Source organism: Lutra lutra, chromosome 4, assembly GCF_902655055.1.
Source record: "Lutra lutra chromosome 4, mLutLut1.2, whole genome shotgun sequence".
NCBI classification, from domain to species: domain Eukaryota; kingdom Metazoa; phylum Chordata; class Mammalia; order Carnivora; family Mustelidae; genus Lutra; species Lutra lutra.
This window is the reverse complement of record NC_062281.1, coordinates 159,426,666-159,447,938: the sequence shown is the minus strand read 5'-3', so window position 1 is coordinate 159,447,938 and position 21,273 is coordinate 159,426,666. Positions and strand designations below refer to the sequence as shown.

Sequence of the window (21,273 nt, the reverse complement as noted above, 5' to 3'; positions counted from 1 at the left end):
TTCTAAAATGTCCTAGAATCAGGAATTAAAAGTTAAAGACTTACATTCAAGCTGTGCAACCACATCTCCAGGGTCAACTGCTTCAGGGAACACCTACAGAGGGAGAGCAGGGAGGGAGGTAAGGTGGAGAGGAGGAAATGAGAGGAATATACACATAAAACAACACTCTCTGTGTTTTCCCTCTCATTCCCCAAATACTCCTTTCCCAACCAAAGAAACTTTTGACATTATTGAAGACTGTCACTTCGTCTCTGCTTCTCTACGTCTCTGCGTCTCTGCATGATCACTATGGAGGATTTGACAATTGCATATTACGGTTGGCCGACGCTCCCTCTCCCACTTCACCCGTGCTTGATCTTGACTTCCAGTTCCTCCCCTGCTTGTTTCCATGGTCATACTGGCCTTCTTCGTGCTCCTGCAACTCATCAAACTTATTCCCAACAAGATGCCTCTCTATTTACTATTCCTCTGCTTTGAATACTTTTCCCCTAGACCTTTGAATAACTGCTAACTGTCTCATAATTCAGGTTCAGCTTAAATGTTACTGCCTTCTCTATCCTTTAAATTAGATAATCCCCCTAATCACTCAGCCCCTACCTGTCCCCCTGCGTTCCCTTTACTTCTTTCATGACACTTACCACTATCTAAAATTGTATTATTCCTGTGTTTACTTGATTATTTTCTGTTTCTCATATTACAATGAAAGCTCTGAGAGAGGAGGCTGTGGTTTGTCATGTTTACCCAGTGCCTATAGAACAGTGCATGAAACAGAGCTAGACATGGGTAATTCCTTGCAGAAGAAAAGGAAAAGGAAGGAAGGAAGGAAAGAAGGAAATAAAAAAGTGAGGAATATGATTAGTAATAACCAGAAGCAGCAGTTTCAGGGAAAAATTGAAAAGAAACTCATAGAATGAAGTAACATAAGATAGCCATTGTAAATTTTTACCTATTAATGTCTCCTCTCTCTTTTTTATAAAAATTATTTAATACTCAGATGCTCTATTTTAAATAAAGCTCACTAACACAATTTTAGAAATAAACTGATTCATCCTGAAAAAGAGGCAACTGATTCAATGCATAAATAATGAATATTTATTTTCAGATTTAAATTACAAATCTCCTCTTGAATAAACCAAAGTATATAGTCAGCAACAATAATTTGTGTTCTGGGTTTTTATTAAAAATTCAGAAGTACTCTGATTATTTGTAAATATTTGATCTGATATTTGAACTCACCTTTTCAAACACCATTCTGGCATTGAAGACCAGTGGAAAATTGGCTGGGACACATTGTGTCTTTTTGTATTGGCCAAACACACAGATGCTAAGATAGATGTCCTCCTTGTCTTTCAGCACCACTCCTGGACAAGTTACCTGAATGAAATTAGATAGAGAGATGTAACTGCTTTACGAATCCCCTGAACTATCCTACTAAAATAATTTACAAGGCATTACATAAAACCACTAGTCTGCTAAGGTAATAAAATTACGCTCAAATAAAAAAAGGAGAGAGAGATTCCCATGTTTGCAGAGTTAAATGAAATGCCTTTATAACTTCCATCCCTCTGAGAAATCTATGATTTTCCATTTGGTTCTTTGTGCCACATTTGAAGCTCTGTGTACTGGCTCTTGGGACAGACACGAACAGTTTTAAACAGTCAGCCTTAGGCACCCACTTTATGCTGAATGCTAACATAAACTTACTCAGCATCATTTAATCACAGAGGATTTAGACTCAGCAGAAACACAGCACTATCCTAGAGGACACACACAAAAACTAGCGATAAAAAGCACAAATCTGACCTGTACCATCCTAAATAGCAGCCCATACACACCCTCATCAAAAGCAATATGACAAAGTTTCAAAGCCAGTGAATTTTAAGTTTCTAGCCCAATGAAATTTTTTAAATATGAAATTGCACATAATTAGCCTCACATTGACAGAAAGTATAGACACAAAATATAGGGTTTCTAAAAACTACATGGCATAGTCTCCCCAGTCCCTACCATATTTCACTGGCAGTGATCAACCACACACTTAGTAGGATATTAAAGGCTAAGATTTGAATCCAACTTACCCACATAGTAATATTTCTCAATGGCTCCCCAATAATCCAAAGTATTTTTTATTATCCTCTGAACACACACATTACATTCTCCCATTATCTGGATAATTATTCAATACTCCATTCCATCTCCTCCTCATTTACACTCACCACTTCCCAAGGCTTACATCAATCAACTGCATCTCCTACACAAAACTTCTCTTGCTCACCAGCTATCATTATTCAATTCAATCTAATCCAAACATTTACCACAAATTTACTATATTCAAGTAAATACATTTTAGATTCTCATAACATTTTGTAGTTCTCTTAAGGCCCAATTATTGTCTCCACACATTTTAATTAAGTGGATACATCTCACCTTTTTAAATTATAATTGCCGAGGAGAGAAACTTTATTTTCCTCATTAATATATCCAAAACCACAGACTTTGGTATTTAGGAGAAGCTTAGAGATTATCAAGTACAGCTTCATATTTTTTATATATGATAACAACAGAGCCCCAAGAAAGTATAGGTGATACACTTATTTAAAATGACACAGTAAATGAATGAATACAATACATTCAAAAGTGCTTAGAAAAGTGCCTAATAGAGCATTCAACCAATACTAGCTATAGCTATTGTTAGACTGAAAATCATTATCATTTGCCGTCTCAATACATTCCTGCACTGACTAAATGACTAAGACTTCATGTCTCTTTGTACATAGCAGCTAAGATTATTTTCTGTGCCAGATATTTTGACTCCATCTCCCTCTTATTGTTTTCCACTTCTGTCCTAATATATTCCCCCACTGATCATTAAAATCTATTAAAATCCATGTCCTCAGCAAATGTCATGTTGCCCATCACCTTCAATTCTTACTGTGCCTCATTAAAATAAAGTCTGTTAGAATCCCTCTAATTCCACAGTACCCAATGTGGTATCTGAAAGCCACTTATGCCTATAGTTGTGACTAGTCCAAAATTTAGATAGATACTGAGTGTAAAATAAAAGATTTTGAAGACTTATTCAAAAAGATTTTGAAGACTCACTACAAAATCAGCATAAAATATCTCATTAATAACTAATGCCTTGAATATATTGATCTAAATAAAATTATTATTAAAATTAATTTATCTACTTCTTTTAACTTTTTAAAATGTAGCTGGTAAAAAATTTAAATTTACATCCTTGATTCAAATTTGTCACTTATATTCTATTTCTATTGAGTAGCACAGCTGCTCTAATTGTCCTACTAGAAACAACTAACTCTCTTTCTAATGTGTAATATATGCGAGAAAGCATGAGTTTTTCTCATCCACAATTCTACAAACTCTGCCATGCTTTAATACAACACTGAGCAGCTTTCCAAAAAGAAATCAGGAAAGGAGAATGGGTAAAGAAAATCAGATGGGACAAATAGAAAATAAAACAACCATATGGATAATTACATGAATGTAAATATTCTAAACATTCTAATTAAATAGCAGAAATTGTTCAGATTGGATAAAAAGGCAAGACATAATATGTGGTCTTCAAAGAAAATTCCTTTAAAGATAAAGACAGACATAGAAAAGGTACTTTCACTCTGGAAAACAGCATGGAGGTTCCTCAAAAAGTTGAAAATAGAGCTACCCTATGACCCAGCAATTGCAATACTGGGTATTTACCCTAAAGATACAAACATAGTGATCCGAAGGGGCACGTGCACCCCAATGTTTATAGCAGCAATGTCCACAATTGCCAAACTATGGAAAGAACCTAGATGTCCATCAACAGATGAATGGATAAAGAAGATGTGGTATATATACACAATGGAATACTATGCAGCCATCAAAAGAAATGAAATCTTGCCATTTGCAACAACGTGGATGGAACTAGAGGGTATTATGCTTCGCAAAATAAGTCAATCAAAGAAAGACAACTATCATATGATCTCCCTGATATGAGGAGGTGGAGATGCAACGTGGGGGGTTTGGGGGGTAGGAAAAGAATAAATGAAACAAGATGGGATAGGGAGGGAGACAAACCATATGAGATTCTTAATCTCACAAAACAAGCTGAGGGTTGCTGGGGGGAGGGGGTCGGGAGAGGGTGGTGGGGTTATAGACATTGGGGGGGGTGTGCTGTGGTGAGTGCTGTGAAGTGTGTAAACCTGGCGATTCACAGACCTGTACCCCTGGGGCTAAAAATACATTGTATGTTTATAAAAAAATTTAAAAAGTATATAAAAAAAAAAAAGAAAAGGTACTTTCAGAAAGGTAGATCAAATACCTCCAAAAATCAGTCCCTCTCTAAAAGCAAAAGGGAATATTTATAAAAGCAAAAGGGAATACCAACAACTGTCAAAATGAACTTTTTACAGCTCTAAAAACTAACCAGAGATGTGCAACAATCTGAAGAGCATTTATTGGAGAAAAACAGCTGAACTTTGGTTAAAACAGTGATATTGTGGTATGTTAATGTATTCTACTCCCAATCCCCTCTACTCAGGTCTTCTGAAGCCTTGAAAACCAAAATCCTTAGAATTATAGTAGCCATGAAAACCAACAGTCCCACAGACACTGGAGAACAGGTTTAGTGCTACCCAAAAGCCCCATCCCTAGGAAACTGTCATTATTTGATCTGACAGTACCCCAGAAGCCCTCATTCACAGGGATTCTATTTGACTTGAACTGGAGTTCACTCATATAAAGAGCCTTTCTCCTCAAGGCAATTGTCAAAAACAATCAGTAGCAATTGTTTAACACCACAGATGCCTGAGACAGTGATCACAAGTGAGGCAAAACATAACCTGATCAAAATGCTTAAAAGGTAAAGCTGGAAAATCATGTATATGGGTGTGTGAGGGCTGGGGAGGGTGCTTTCTTTGAGAAGTACAATATATTCTTGGCAATTTAGAAGATCATGCACATGTTCAGGGCTGTGCATGTGCCCAGAAATGACCTGATGAAACCCTAATCTCTCACCTCTAGCTGACCTTGAGGCTTTGGGATAGTTGGAAATGAAAGCTAAGCCAGAGCTGTAAACTCCCTGTAGGGCTTAGAAAACATGCCCCAATAAGCATACAGAAATCCTTAGCAAAGACTGGGAGACTTACTGGCTGAATACATTTAAAGGATATAGAAATCCAGTCATTAGCAAGTCATTAAGTTAACCAAGAAGAGACTCTGGTGGCCACACATGACAAAGAATACAGACTTTAACTCAGGAGAGTAACTAAACAAACAAAAAGCAATAGCAAACAATGAACCCTGAGAAATAGGGGGAAGTTTGATTTACAGAGTTCCATATTATATTATTTAAAATGTTCAATTTTCAACAAAAAATATTATATACAAAGAAACAAGAGTATGACCCATACACAGGGGAAAAAGCAGTCAATAAAAACTATCTATGAGGAAGCCCAGAAGTTGGCTTTACTAAACGGAGACTTTAAATCACCTATTATAAATATGTACAAAGAACTAAAGGAAATCTCGCCTAAATATCTAAAATAAAGTATGGCAACATGGCAATAATGTCTCATCAAAGAAGGAATATCAATAAGCAGAAATCATTTTTTAAAAGAACCAAATAGAAATCCCAGAGTTGAAAAGTACATGACAGAAATGAAAAAAAATTCACTAGAGAAGCTAGCGGAAAAAAGAATAAGTGAACCTGAAAATATATCAACTGAGATTATCATCCTAAAGAACAGAAAGAAAAAATAAAGAAAAATGAATAGACTCTCAGAGATCTGTGGGATACCATTAAGCACAACAACACAGATATATTAGGAGCTCCAGAATAAGAGGAGAAATGGCCAGAAAGAATATTCAAAGAAATAATGGACAAAAGCTTCCATAATTTAAAGAATTGCAATCTACACACCCAAAAGCTTAAAGAATTCCAAACTGCATCCATCATAATCAAACTTTCAAAAGACAAAGATGAAGAGAGAATCTTTAATGCAATACAAGAGAAGTGATACAGCAAGTACCAAAAAATCCTCAATAGGTTTAACAGCTGATTTTGCTTCAGAAACATGAAGGTAGAAGGAAGTGGGATGACTTATTCAAAGTGCTGAAGGAATTTCATAACATTTGCATATTGTACTTCAATTTTTTCAAATAAGAATTCAATTTCAACCAAAAATCCTCTTCAAAAAGGAAGGAAAATTAAGATATTCTTGGATGAACAGAACAGATCATTAGCACAACTTCCCTACGAGATATATTAAAGAGAATCCCTCAGTTGAAATGTAAGGACACTAGATAACAACTCCCAGTCACATGAAAAAAAGAAAAAAAAAAGCACCAGGAAGGAAACTGCATAAATAAATATAACGACAGTATAATTTTTTCTCTTATTTCTCCATCCTTATTTCAAATAAAATTACATAAAGCAGCAATTATCCAAACTGTGCTGATGAGGCTTATGTGTATAAAGATGTATTTGCATGAAAATAAAATCATTAAGAAGAGAGGGAATGGAAGTAAATAGAAGCAAAATTTTTGTGTGCTATTCAAATTAAATTTGGTATTAATCCATACTAGATTGTTATAAACTAAGATGTTAACTGTGAACCCCAGGACAACCACCACTAAGAAAATAACTAAAAAATATAGTAATAGAAACAAAGGCATTAAATGGTACATTAGAAAACAGTTAACTCAAAAGGCACTAATGCAGAAACAGAGAAACAAAAAAAGACATGACGTGCAGAAAATAAATAGCAAAATGAAAGAGGCAAATCCTACCTTGTCTGTGATTACATGAAAGGTAAATTGACCAACTACTCCAAGCAAAGGCAGAACTTCATGGATAAAAACTATAATCCCACTATAAGTTGTCTATAAGAGACACACTTCAGCTCCAAAGACACAAATGGGTTGATAGTAAAAGAATGGAAAAATTAACTATGCAAGCAGAACCAAAAAAGAGCTGCAGTAGTTATACTCATATCAGACAAAATAGACATTAAAACAAAAATTGGACTAGAAACAAAGAAGGACATTTTATAATGACACAACAATGAAAAACACATATGACATACATTTCAAGAAAATACATGTGCACTTAACAGAGTTCCAAAACCCATGAAGCCAAAAAAGATAGCTATCTCTTCAAGGAAGATAAATGACCAATAAATTCATGAAAATGTTCAAAATCACTAGTCATTAGGGAAATATAAATCAAAACCATAATGAGATACCTCTTCACATCCACTAGGAGGACTATAATTAAGAAGATGGACAAAAAAAGTGTTGGGGAGTATCCCAAAAAATTGGAACCCTCACACTTTGCTACTAGAAATGTATTAACGGCATAGTCACTGTAGAAAAAAGTTTGGCAGTTCATCAAAAAAACTAAATAGTTACCATAAGATTCAGCAATTCCTAGGTATATACCCAAGAGTGCTGAAAACATACAGCAACCCAAAAATACATACAAGGGTATTATACATACAAGCAAAAGTATTAATACATACAAGCAGCATTATTCATAATAGCCAAAAAACAGATACAATCCAAATGTCCACCAACTGAAGAATGGATTAGCAAAATGTGGTATATCCATACAATGGAATATTATCTGACCATAAAAAAGAATAAAGTACTGACAGATGCTACATGAATAAATCTTATAAACATGCTAAGTTAAAGAAGCCAGACACAAAAGGCCACATATTATATGATTCCATTTATATAAATGTCCAGAATAGGCAAATCCATAGACCTAGAAATCCAATTAGTGGTAGCCAGGGTCTCGGGAAGAGGGAGGAGGAATGGCAGCTAACAGGTATGGGATTTCTTTTCTTTTTTTTTTTTTTAAGATTATTTATTCATTTATTTGACAGACAGAGATCACAAGTAGGCACAGAGGCAGGCAGAGAGAGAGGAGGAAGCAGGCTCTCTGCTGTGCAGAGAGCCTGATATGGGGCTCCATCCCAGGACTCTGGGATCATGACCTGAGCAGAAGGCAGAGGCTTTAACCCACTGAGCAGGCAGAGAGAGAGGAGGAAGCAGGCTCTCTGCTTAGCAGAGAGCCTGATGCAGGGCTTGATCCCAGGACTCTGGGATCATGACCTGAGCCTAAGGCAGAGGCTTTAACCCACTGAACCACCCAGGCGCCCCTGGTACGAAATTTCTTTATAGGGTGATGAAAATGCTCTGGAATTAGTGGTGATTGTTTCACAACTTCATGAATATATAAAAATTCACTGAATTGTACACTTTAAATGGGTATATTTTATATTTGTGAATTATACTTAATTTTTTTTTAATTTAAGATTCAGGATAAAAGCAAAATGATAGAAAAGGGTGTATCATATGAATATCATTAGAAAGCTAGGGGACTGTCTTAATATAATACAGAGTAGACTTCATAAAGAGAAAGATTACCCAAGTTAAAGTGAAGCATTTCATATTGATTAAAAATTTGATTTGTCAAATTTCAAGTTTCAAATTTCAAAAATCAAGAAGATATAAGAAAATTAAATGTGTAACCAATAAGATACTATCAAAGTAAATGAAACAAACTGAATTTCATTACTTTCCTCTTAGTAACTGATAAAATAAGCAATCAAAAAATCGCTAAGAGTATGGAAAATGTGAACAACAACATTCAAATAATTTGACCTAATTGACATTTATGTAATACTCCATCCAACAGGAGAAGGATATACTTTTTTTTCTAAGTGCACATGAAAACATTTATCAAGAAAGATGATACTGTGAGCCATAGAAGTCTCAACAAACAAAAAAGGACTGAAATCATGCAGACTATATTCTCTAGCCCCATTAAATTAAATAGAAATAAATAACAGGAAAATACCTGAAAAAAACCCTAAATATTTGGAAATTAAACACTGTATTCCTAAATCACTCATATGAGTCAAAGAAAAAATACAAAACAAATTAAAAAATATCTTGGAGTGCATGAAAATGAAAAGACAATATATAGAAATGTGTTAGATATAATTAAATCACTTCTAAAAGGTGTATTATATAGCATTAGATCTTAGAAATTCCCTTTAATTCTTTCTCTGCAGAAAAGGCATTTGACACATGTAAGCTCCATTCATGATAAAAGCTCTAGCAAATAGAGGACTGCAGAAAATTCCTCAACTGATAAAGAATATCTATGAAAAAGCCCGAATTTGATATCATACATGGTGCTGAAAGACTGGATGCTTTCCCAATATCAGCCAAAAAGGTCAGTATGTCCATGCTCAACACTTCTATTCAACAATGTACTATTATAAAGGCCCTGGCCAGTACAAAGGACAAGAAAAGAAAATAAAGATTGAAAAGAAATAAAACTGAATATTTGTAGACAACCTAATTGTAGTCTATACTGTACAAAAATGCTACTAGAAATAAGGAAAGAGTCTGATATCACAGGATATAAATTCAATATGCAAAAAATCAATGCTATTTCTCTATACCAGCAATAACACTTATAAAATGAAAAATTTTTAAATACCATTTACAATAGCATTAAAACCTGAAGAATGTAGTACTTACATATACATTTAAACAAAATACGTGTGAGTCATGTCTACTGAAAACAATAAACACTTCTGAAAGAAACTGAAAGTCCAGATAGATGTAAAAATACACCAGGTTCATGGACTGAAAGACTCAATACTGTTAAAATATCAATTCTCCCAAAACTGGTCTATAATTTCAGTGCAATTCCAAGAGCTAAAAAAACCCCAATGGAGTTGACAATCCAGAGATAATTTCACTTCAAATGAAAATTAAAGTAATTTATACAATCTGAAAACAATTTTAAAATAAGTAGTTAGGATTTTTCATCTAGGGGAGGGGAGGAATTAAAAAAAAAAAAAAAACAAAAACCCAAAACTATAAAATTAAAACAGAGAAGGAAAATACTTGGCAGTCGTTTAAAAAGAGAGACTAGGGACAGCTGGCTATCTCAGTCAGTAGAGCATGATTCTACTGATCTCAGGGTGTGAGTTCAAGCCCTACATTGGGGGTAAAGTTTACTTTAAAAAAATTAAAAATGAATAAATGAATAAATATGAAGACAGACTACATGAGAATCCTTGAACATGTAGTCAATGAAATTAAAAATCTCAATATAGGAGTTTGGGTTTTTTTTTAAGATTTTATTTATTTATTTGAGAGAGAGTAGGAGAGAGAGTGAGCAGGGGGCACGAGCAGAGGAAGAGGAAGAAGTAGGCTCCACACTGAGCAAGGAGTCCAATGTGGGGCTCCATCCCAGGACCCTGGAATCATGACCTGGGCCAAAAGCAGATGCTTAACCAATTGAGCCACGTAAGTGCCCCTGGGTTTTTTGTTTGTTGTTTGTCTGTTTGTTTGTTTTTGAGAAAGAGAGAGAGAGAGCATGTGCACACCCAGGAGCAGGGGCGAGGAGCTTTGAGAGAGAGAATCTCAAGCAGGTTCCATACTCAGTACAGTCTCTGCAAGGCTTGATCTCATGACCCCGAGATCATGACCAGAGCTGAAATCAAGAGTTGGGACACTTAACCAACTGAGTCACCCAGACACCCAATACAGGAGATTTTTAAAATTTAACTTAATAATTTAATAATTTAATAATATAATCCTGAAGAATTCCCTAGAAAAAGATATAAAAGTAAAAATTACAACAAAAAAAGCACTTAAGAAATGTGGAGAATAGATAAAAGTTCCAATATATGTCTAATAGCAGTGTCAGAGGAAAAAAGAAAACAGGATGGAAAAAAATGAAATTCAAAGACATAATAGCTAAGAATTTACCTAGACCTGAAGAAACCCACAAATTCCCAAAGGGAAAGTATACACCCAGTACAAAACAGAGTAAGTAGAAATGAATCCAGTTCTACAGATCACAGTGCACTAGAATACATCAAGAATAAAGTGAAATACATAAACATAGTAAAAATTTTAATATATCTCCATTACATCCTGGTAGATCAGGCAGACAAAAATATTAATATGGAATTGAAGATATTTTGGAGAAAATAAACTCCATTTGATAATGGCTGTAGAGACCTACATCCAAAAATGAAGTTATATGTAATTTTCAAGTAAATAGAGAACATTCACAATAACTGGATAAGTATTAGGACACAAGAGAAATCTCAATGGAGATAGTCAGTATCATGCAGATGTCATTCAATACCCCCATGCAATTAAATTAAAACACCACAATAAAAGATAGTATGTTTGTATATGTGTAGGTAAGTATAGCATGGGACAGGGGAGTATATACACATATATAAATCCTATGCATCTTGAAACTAAATCCTAAATAGTTCATAAGCTGAAGTAGAAATCACAATAAAAATGATAAAAATATTTAGAACCAAATAATTTTAAAACAATATTATCAATCCTTTTGGGATGTCAGTTAAGCATTACTTGGAAGCAAATCATGTGCCCTAAAGACAGACAGTAATATGAGAAAAATATTAAGAAATGCAGAGAAATGATAAAACAAAATTCAGAATAGTGAGTAGCCAAAGGGCAGAAGGGAGAAAGGATTCTATTAGATATACAGGAGGCTTCACCTTCATCCAAAATGTTTTACTTCCTAAGCTGATAGGTAGGCACATGGGTGTTCATTATGTTGCTCTTTATAATTTTTTGTATGTCTGAAATATCTTTAAAATAAATATTTTAAGAATAAAAAACCAAGGGACCCTGGGTGGCTCAGTAGGTTAAGTGTCTGCCTTCAGCTCAGGTCATGATCCCAGAGTCGAGTCTTGAGCTTGGCTCCTTGCTCAGCAGTGAGCCTGCTTCTCCCTCTGCCTGCCGCTCCCCATGCTTGCATGCTGTCTTTCTTTCTCTCTGACAGTTAAATAAAATCTTAAAAAAAAAAAAAAAAAAAAAAAAGCAAAAAAACCCATACCGAAATCTTAAGGAAACAAGTATCTAACTCAGATAGCAAAACCTCATGTATGAACACAAACGAAAGATCCTAAATAAAAAAAATAAGCCAATCCAAATACAGAAAAAATAATGCATTCTAACAAAAAGAATTTACCATAGGAATATAAAGAGTGCAACATCGCAAAATGTGTCCTTTTAAAGACTATGGGAACAATATTACATAATCATCTCAAAAAGCATTCAGTATAATTCAATGCCTCAGGATGTTTCCAAAATGAAGAATAGAAGGGAACTTTCTTAATTCAGTAAATGAAAATCCTAGAGCCAATATTACATTAGACTGAACTTTATGAAATTGCCACAGCTTTTTTTTTTTAAGTCAGAAAATAATCCATTGTCAGCAAATTCGTAAGATTCAATATAATACTGGTGAAACCTCAGAAGCACAATTTAAAATAAAAATAAAGAGACAAGTATATCTACTATTATTCCTACTGTTTAACTTTATACCAGAAATTCTACTCAAGGACATACAATAAAGAAAAGAAAACAAAACAAAACAAAAACATTGATCAGGAAAAGTCAAACTTATTCCTACTGTTTAACTTTATACCAGAAATTCTACTCAAGGACATACAATAAAGGAAAGAAAACAAAACAAAAAAAAAAAATTGATCAGGAAAAGTCAAACCGTCGTTATCCATAAACAACATAATTTTCCACATAGAAAATCCAAATAATGACTGGAACTAATGTGAGATTTCAGCAATGTGCTGAATTCAAAATGTGTGAAAAGACATATAAGAATATTCATGGAGTGGGGACGGCGCCTGGGTGGCTCAATTGATTAAGCATCAGCCTTTGGCTCAGGTCATGATCCCAGAGTGCTGGGATTGAGCCCCACGTCGGGCTCCCTGCTCAGCGGGGAGCCTACTTCTTCCTTTCCTTCTGCCTGCTGCTCCCCCTGCTTGTGCTCTGTCTCTCTCTCTCTGCAAAATAAATAAAATCTTAAAAAAAAAAAAAAAAAGAATCTTCATAGGAATACAATTTGTAATATCCCCAAACTGGGAAAACGTCCATCAACAGTAGAATGGATACAAAGGAACCGAATAGGCAGTGTACCAGGAATGGCATACAGATGGCTACCAGGTACATGAAAAGATAGTCAACATACTGTCATCAGAGAAATGCAAATCAAAACCGTGGTGAGATATCACCTCACAAATGTCATAATGGCTATTATCAAAAAGACAAGAAATCCTAAGTGTTGGCAAGGGTGTGGAGGAAAGGGACCCCTACCGCACTACTGATGGTAATGTAAACTGAGTCCAGCAACTGTGGAAAACAGTATGGAAGCTCCTCAAAAAATTAAAACTTGAACTATCATATGATCCAGCAATCCCACTGCTGGGTATATATCCAAAGGAATTTTAAAAAGGATCTCATAGAGATGTCTGTACTCTGATGTTCATTGCAGTATTACAATAGCCAAGATATGGAAAACGACCTAAGTGGCCAACTGTCCCTGAATGCATAAAGATGTGAGAAGATGTGAGATTATACATATATAATCTATAGCCATGAGGAATCAGGAAATCCTTCTTTGATTTGAAACAACCCGGATGGGCCTCGAATGCATTATGCTATGTGAAGGAAGTCAGAGAAAGTCAAATACTGTATGATACCACATATATGTTGAATCTAAAAACGATAAACTCAGAGAAGCAGAGTATAGTGGTGGTTACCAGGGGTTGGGAGACATAGGGAAAATGGGGAGATAATTAATAGTCAAAGGATACAATCTTCTAGTTGTAAGACTGACAAGTCTGGGGATCTGATGTACAACATGGTAATTATAGCTAATACAGTCTTATATACTTGATATTGCCAAGAGAATAGATCTTAAACGTCCTCACCACAAAAAATAAATGGTAACTATGTGACAGGATGGAGGTAGTAGCTAATTAGCTAGTCCTATAGCAGTGATCATTCTGCAATTTATAAATGTATCAAACACATCTTTTTTTGTTTTAAGATTTTATTTGTTTGTCAGAGAGAGAGTCCGCGCACAAGCAGGGGGATTGAAGGCAGAGGGAGAAGCAGGCTTCCCGCTGAGCAAGGAGGCTGACACAGAACTTCATCCCAGGATCTTGGGATCACGACCTGAGCCGAAGGCACTTAAGTGACTGAGCCACACAGGTGTCCCTACAACAGTAAGGACAAATCAACCTGTTGTACACCTCGAATTTATACAATATTATGTGTCAATTATAGCTCAATAAAGCTGGGGAGAAAAAAACAACAGAATGATTAAGAACTATTGTTTTACAAGATGACAGGGCTGAATTCTCACTAAAAACTAGACATTAAAAAGTTCATACTGTGGAGAAAAAGATTTCATGAATTCAAATTATATTGTGATAGAAGTCCTGATAGCAGTTACCTCAGTAGTTCCATTTCTAAATCTAGTGCCTGGAGCACTGGGTCTGTATTCCCTCCTTTACAACAGATAGTTTGCAATTTACTATACGTGTGACTAAAAACTAAACCAATGCCCTATGTAAAAACAAAACAAAACACCCAGAAATAATTTATAATAAAAGATCTATTTTTGTATGTAAATGCCATGGCAGGACTAAGCTAGAAGATACAGCATTTGCACCTATACACGGAATCTATGTAAAATGGACAGTTTCTAAACCAGAATGACAAGTGCCCATACTGGCAACTCGAACGCAAACAGTGCTGCCACTGGTGCCACAATTTTCCAAAAAAGTAAACTCTTAGCAGAGTTTCAAACAAAGCAAAGTATACTCTTTCCTCAACTTACACTGTAATTGTATTCCTAGAAAATCTGATGTATTTTATACCACCTTGCCAAAAAAAAAAGACTGTGTTTATACATAAAACAGATTCTTTTTTTTTTAAGATTTTATTTATTTATTTGACAGACAGATCACAAGTAGGCAGAAAGGCAGGCAGAGAGAGAGAGAGAGGAGGAAGCAGGCTCCCTGCCGAGCAGAGAGCCTGATGCGGGGCTCAATCCCAGGACCCTGGGATCACAACCAGAGCTGAAGGCAGAGGCTTTAACCCACTGAGCCACCCAGGCGCCCCCATAAAACAGATTCTTAACCTCTAATAATTGTACGAAGCTTTTCACCTACACATTCAATAGAACATTCAAGTCATGCAGAATACCAGACAATTAACACCAGCAGGAGCCCTAAACACTAAGGTAAACAAAGGTAGCCCAACAAATTTCACTGGCATTTAAAGGTCTATCAAAAAAGAATATAAATTAATCACTATTATAAAAATAAACAGTATTATATAGTAATTAAGGAAATGGACTTGATCTGCAAGAATCAACACTGACAAATTTTGGTAACTGAACTGGAAAAAACAGGTACGGGATACAGAGTAAAATACCACTTGCGTAAAGTTTTAAAACAAATCAATAATACAAGTAGCACACAGACATGCACAAATATACAGTAAATGTACAAAACCAGAATGAAAATAATACACTCCAAATTCAAGACATTGATTGCCTCACCTCTAGGAAGGGAAGAAGGAAAACGGGTCAGGAAGGTGTACAAAGGGAACTAACTGTAGCACAATTGTGAGACAAATCACTCCACGGAAAGCTGGAGAAGGATCACAAATGTTCAAATGAGTAGGGATCAAAAAGGACCCAGATCTGTTTGCCCCAATGTTATCAATAATTTGATGAGGTAAAGAGGTGAAGGGAGTATACAGAAGAAAAACCAGGAATTATATATCTAAACTAACCCCAACAGACACTATTCAGATAAGGCAAATTGGCTGGTTTCACTGCCCAGGCACTAGGCTTTATTATTCTCTTTCTGATTTTGTTCATTCTCCCAAATAATCTCAAGAAAAATGAACTACTTATTAACAAAAAGAAGAGAGAAGGAGCAGCAAAAATACTTTTACATATCACAGATAAGATGTATCAACTATTAAAAGCCTAAGTGATAGGAGATGTAATTCTTTTGCTGCTCTTGAAAAACAAGTTACTTGGCCTATTATATCTTTCTCCAAAGATTCATTGAGAAAAGTCACACCTTCTTCCTAGCAATATATTTTCTCTCAAGTCATAAGGCTCTGTGGAGCAACACAAAATGTTGTGTTATACACTAAAGCCTTTCATGTTTAGTATGTTCTTGCTATCATATTACCACAGTATTAAACATGAGATTACTACCAATACAAGATCACAGCAAAACACAATCGTGGAGGGGGTGGAGGAGGAGGAGAATGGAGTGTCACTTTTTTTTTTCTTCTTCTTTTTTTAAAGATTATTTATTTATTTATTTGACAGAGAGACAGATCACAAGTACGCAGAGAGGCAGGCAGAGAGAGAGAAGGAAGCGGGCTCTCTGCCTAACAGAGAGCCCAACACGGGACTCGATCCCAGGACCCTGGGATCATGACCTGAGCCGAAGGCAGAGGCTTTAACCCACTGAGCCAACCAGGTGCTCTTCACTTTGAAAGGAGTGTCACTTTCAACAGGCACACAGAGACCAAACATCTAATTTTCAGTTAACAGGAATCGGGAACAAATTAAATGTTACCACAAAGGGAAAAAAATTCAGGCAATAATATGACATAGGATATTCTATATCTGAGTGTGGTATCTTCAAAAGGCAATACACACAGAAAAAGTTGTACAAGAATGAATGTCCATAGTAGCTTTCCCTACAGCAGATGAGTATGGATGGGAAATAAGTTTGAGGAGACAGAGATGGATGTGTGGCCGCTCTGAGTATATCATTTTGTAGGTTTTTACTTTTATACCATGTAAACATAAAAAATTAAATTGAAAAGAAAACACTAAAATTTAAAAGAAGATGCTAAGATTATCTATGGTCATATAATTCATCTATTCAATCAAGGCCAAATTAATTAAGCTTGCTTAACTTGTCTGGTTGCTAATGGGCCTTTTTTGCTCCTTCTCAGCATCAGAGCCATCTAACAGGCTTTCTGCTGGTCCGAAAACTTAGCTTCTCGTTGCAGAGCTGCCCCTAAAGAGTTGTGCAACCCTAAACAAATAACTAGCCATGCTAAGCCTCACCTGTGAAACGGAATTAAATTCAATGACAGCTAAGATTCTGAAACTGTAAAATTCTGACTCAAGTGTTTGTTGAAAAGAGTTAAATAGCAATGTTTGCACCTGCATAATTTCTTCAGCTTCAACGGACACAGAACTCCATTGTACTAAAGTAAGTCACTTTCTGCAGTACAATCAACACTGAGGAAGAAAGGTACTGAAATCAAAAGTATTTCTGCAACTCTTTCTGGTAGTAATCAGTTTCAACGAAGTACTTCCTCTGGAAGATTCTATTGGCAGTGCAGGGGAAGCAGCTGCACTCACTAGGCTGCTAAGCCCCACTGGCTGGCGGGGGGAGGAAGCAGCAGCCAGTAACAAAGTCTGGTGAGGTAGGGCGTGCCTGAGGAAGAGTTTGACTAACTGTTTCAGGCCAAGCCCTTCAGGAAGCTTCCTGTATTCTTTGGCTAAAGGAATCTTACTTTACAAAGAAGTTGCTAATCTTTGGCAGCTGTGGGATGAGGACTATAGCTTGCCACAGAGCAGAGTAAAATCTCTGTGGCTTTAGAGATAAATCAAGAGTGCCAGAAACATTCTTCCCCTCCACCCTGCCTCACAATCTGTCCTACCCAGCCTTGCCTTCTTTAAGACCTAACAAAAGATCTAGAACAACCTTGTGACCTCCAGGGAGGTAACATGGACTGTGTTACAGCGGCCTCATTCTAATGCGAGGAAGGATAGCCAGGAAAGCAGGGCATGGCCAAGGCGGGGTTAAGTGGAGAAAGAAGCCATGGGCAGGAAGAAGTAGGGAGAGCTTCTTGGGGCAGCACTCAGAGGCCTGGTGTTGGATACAGAAGTACCCTCGCACACACATACCTGCCCCAGTTTTGCTGGAGGATCAAAGAGTTGAGAGATAATAGGGCTTGGGAGAGGTGGAAGGAGAGAAAAGGGTCTGAATGGGGGAATTTTGGCTCCAAACTGCTGGCATGTCTAAAATGGGGGTATAGAAAGGTTCTCTGGGGATTTCCTCTAGAAGAGAGAGGCTGGGGCTTTGTGTGAAGATGAGAATGAAAGGGGTCTGTAAAAAGTGAAGAGGAGGGAGTTTAAGAACAATTGGAAGGGTCTTCTGAAATGATTAAGAGGGATGCAGATTTCTCATGCCATGGAGAGGTTCAACCTCTCTGTTAAGGAAGGACATGGGGGCTCAAGGCCTCAGCTGGATTTCCACAGCAGGTCTGGGCACCGGATCCTCTTGAACAAGTCTGGAAAGTGACTGTTACTGGTCCTCTCCAGCAAGTTCAGAGAATGAGCAGTTTCTCTGTAAAAGTTGGTGCCTTTCTTGGAGTGACAAGAAGGATAAGGGATTCAGGGACCTGAAATGGTTTCTGAGGGTCTGGCCCTGGGGGAGATGGCAAGGTGCTCTGTGCGATACTGACACAATTTGGTTGCTGGGTGTGAGGATTCCACATTGAAGACCGAGAGTAAAGGCTCCTTCACCAATCAGAAGCTCGGAAATTTGTCTGAAAGAATCTGCCTGCAGTGATTTGGGAAGAAAAGTCTCCCTTGACGACCGGAGAGAAACGGGACTCTTAGAGAATAGGAGCAGAGAAGAGGAATTTAAAGAGAAGCTCCTCCATCCCAATTCACTGGAAAGTTAGGGGCAGAAGAGGAGGGGCTTTCTGAAGTGGTCTGGAAATGATCTGATGGAACCCAAACTGGAAGCTGGGATAGAGCGAGGAGAGCGGAGGTGGGAGGGCAGGAAGGGGCGGCGGGGGTGCGGGGGGGGACAGCTCTGCGTGTCTGGAGTGGGAGGGCCTTCAGGATTTTGAAGTAGGAGGAGACAGTGACGCGGGTCCACAAGGCTCCCGAGGGATGATTCGGAGGATAAAGTTGGTTCGAGGTGACTCGGGGTTCAAAGAGGTGAATAAGGGAGGCGACCCCGAGTAAATGCCGGAGGCTCGCCGACACCCAGGCCGGGGGGGTGAGGGGTCGCGACCCGTACTCACAGAGCGGATCTCCAGCGCCAGGGCGCACTGTAGCGCTTTCACCTTCGGCATCCGCGCGGGGTGGGGCGGCGGGGAGGGACCCCGGCCGCGGGCCCGAGTGAGACGAGGAGACGCGGGGCGGGGCGGGGACGGGGAGGAGACGAGGTGGCGGCGGCGGTGGCAGCTGTGGCCCCCAGGCCGGGGCCCGCGGTCCAGCCTGGGTCCCGCCCGAGCAGCAGCTGTGCGCGGGGCGCGGACTCGTTGTCATGGCAGCCAGGAGGGGCGGGGCCGGAAGAGAGGCGGGGCGGGGAAGCGCCGGAGCCGCCACTCCTAGGCTAGAGGCCGGGGGCGGGGCTCGGCGAACTCCAGAGGCGGTGCCACGCGGGGAGGCGTGGCTTCCGAAGGAGCGGGGTGGGGCGGGGAAGTTCTTCTGTGACATCAAACCGTGGGCTCAAAGCCAAACAAAGGAGAGAATAGCTAACCGTTTGCGTAGTGGGACAGTGCCCAGGTCAGGGAGTTGGACTCAGGAGCTCTGAGTTCCAAGGTGGTGATGGCACCTTGGGCTAGTAGAATCCTAGTGCAGCCTCAGTTTCCCCAACTGTAAAAGAATAGTAATTATTATTGATTATTTATTTGAATTTCACAGTAGTTTACAAAGCCAGCATGAAATGAAATTGAAGATTAGAGAAGAGGTTTGCCCAGAAGAAGGTAGAATCAGGACTGGAACTCAGGACCTTTCATGTAAAATCTGTGGCTTCCCTGAGAACTGAGGTGTGAATCAGATCATGTTATTCTTCCTAGTCTCCTACTCTGTGATTCTGTTAGTGTGTCCCCCTCTCCCTTCAAGCTTCCGCATTCACTGAGTATTCACATGTACTCAATATACATTGCTTAAATTGACTGTCAATGCAGAGCCAACAATAAATCCATTTGGGAAGGGCTTGGGCCATAAACCATCAAAGATGACAAGAATCTAAGAGATTGTCCAATCCAGTCTTTTTAAAAATCATTTTTATTGTAAAATACATTATACATAGAAAAGTGTATAAAATATGTTCTTCTTAAACAATAAAACAAATAACTGTGCAACTAATACACAGGTTAAGAAACAGAACATTACTAGAACCTTAGAAATGCCCCAACCATTGCTTGCCTTCCTTGCCCTGGGAGAAACCACTATCCCACCCCCTGACTTTTGTTTTACTAATCCCCTTACTTTTCTAAATACTTTTGCTATTAATGTATGCGTCTCTTTAATTTGGTGGGGGTCGGGGGGCAAAGGCAAAGGGAGAGAAAGAATCTTAAGCAGGCTCCAGCCCAACATGGAGCCAGACATGGGGCTTGATCTCACAACCCAGAGATCATAAACTGAGCCAAAATCAAAAGTCAGATGCTTAACCAGCTGAGCCACCCAGACACCCCTTATGTGTACATTTCTAAACTAGATGTTTTTAATTTGCTTCCTGTTGCTGATGTTATATAAATGAAATTATACTACTTGTATTTTTCTGTGACTTGCTTCTCTTACTACTACATTGTGGAATTCACCCAGTATCAATGCTATGTAGCTGAAGTTTTTTATTGTTGGATAGTACTCCAGTATAGTGAATATTATTTACTATTGATGGTCACTGGCCCTGTTTCCATTTTTAGCTATTACTAACAATGTTATGAACTTTCTAGTACATGTCTACTGGTGTGCGCATGTCCAGTGGGAATAGATTAACAGGGTATTAGGTTTTGTACACGAGAGATTTTAATTGGTAATGCCATACCATTTTCCAAAGTAGTTGAACCAATTATTGTTCCTGCTGGGAATGCATAAGAGTTATTTTCCCACATCCTCACCAATATTTGGTATTGTTTAGGTTTTTAATGTTTGTATATTTGAGTGTGTGTAGTCCAGGTATCTCATTGTGGATTTGTCTTGCGTCTCTTATTATTATTATTCTTGAGATTCAGCGCCTTTTCCTGGTTTTATTAGTCTTCCCACTTTCTTTTTATGAACTGTCTACTAGTTCCCTTGCTATTTTTTTAGATCGTTTTTCTCTCACTTGCTTTCTGTCATGCTCCCTTGCTCTCTCTCTCTCTCTCACATTGATTTATAGGAGTTCTTTATATACCCTGACTACTAATCCTTCATCTATTATATGTGTTAACAAATATCTTCCCCAGTTCATGCTTAAGTTTTATAAATTTTCCATATGGTATATAATGAGCAGAATAGAAATTAAGTCATGGAGTATGAACAGTCTTAGTTTGACCAAAAAGTTCCAAGTTGCTGTCCAGAATGCCCTGCCAGTCTACACTCCCACCATC

The 21,273-nt window shown here is 37.8% G+C and overlaps 1 protein-coding gene across 3 annotated transcripts in view; it reads right to left on the bottom strand.

The window, feature by feature from the left end:
* The window catches only part of SPATA6 (spermatogenesis associated 6), a 145,285-nt gene extending 126,062 nt beyond the window's left edge, over positions 1–19,223 (bottom strand). For 2 of the 3 annotated variants that reach the window (XM_047727505.1, XM_047727506.1), the window contains exons 1-3: positions 18,976–19,223; positions 1,237–1,374; positions 45–93 (exon numbers count right to left, since the gene is read on the bottom strand). In XM_047727505.1, coding sequence (XP_047583461.1) covers positions 45–93; positions 1,237–1,374; positions 18,976–19,026 — 238 coding nt within the window. In that variant the 5' untranslated portion in view covers positions 19,027–19,223. Of the gene's footprint in view, positions 1–44; positions 94–1,236; positions 1,375–15,454; positions 15,546–18,975 lie in introns of all 3 variants that reach the window. The other variant, XM_047727507.1, reaches the window with a different exon arrangement.
* Positions 19,224–21,273: the final 2,050 nt, after the last annotated feature.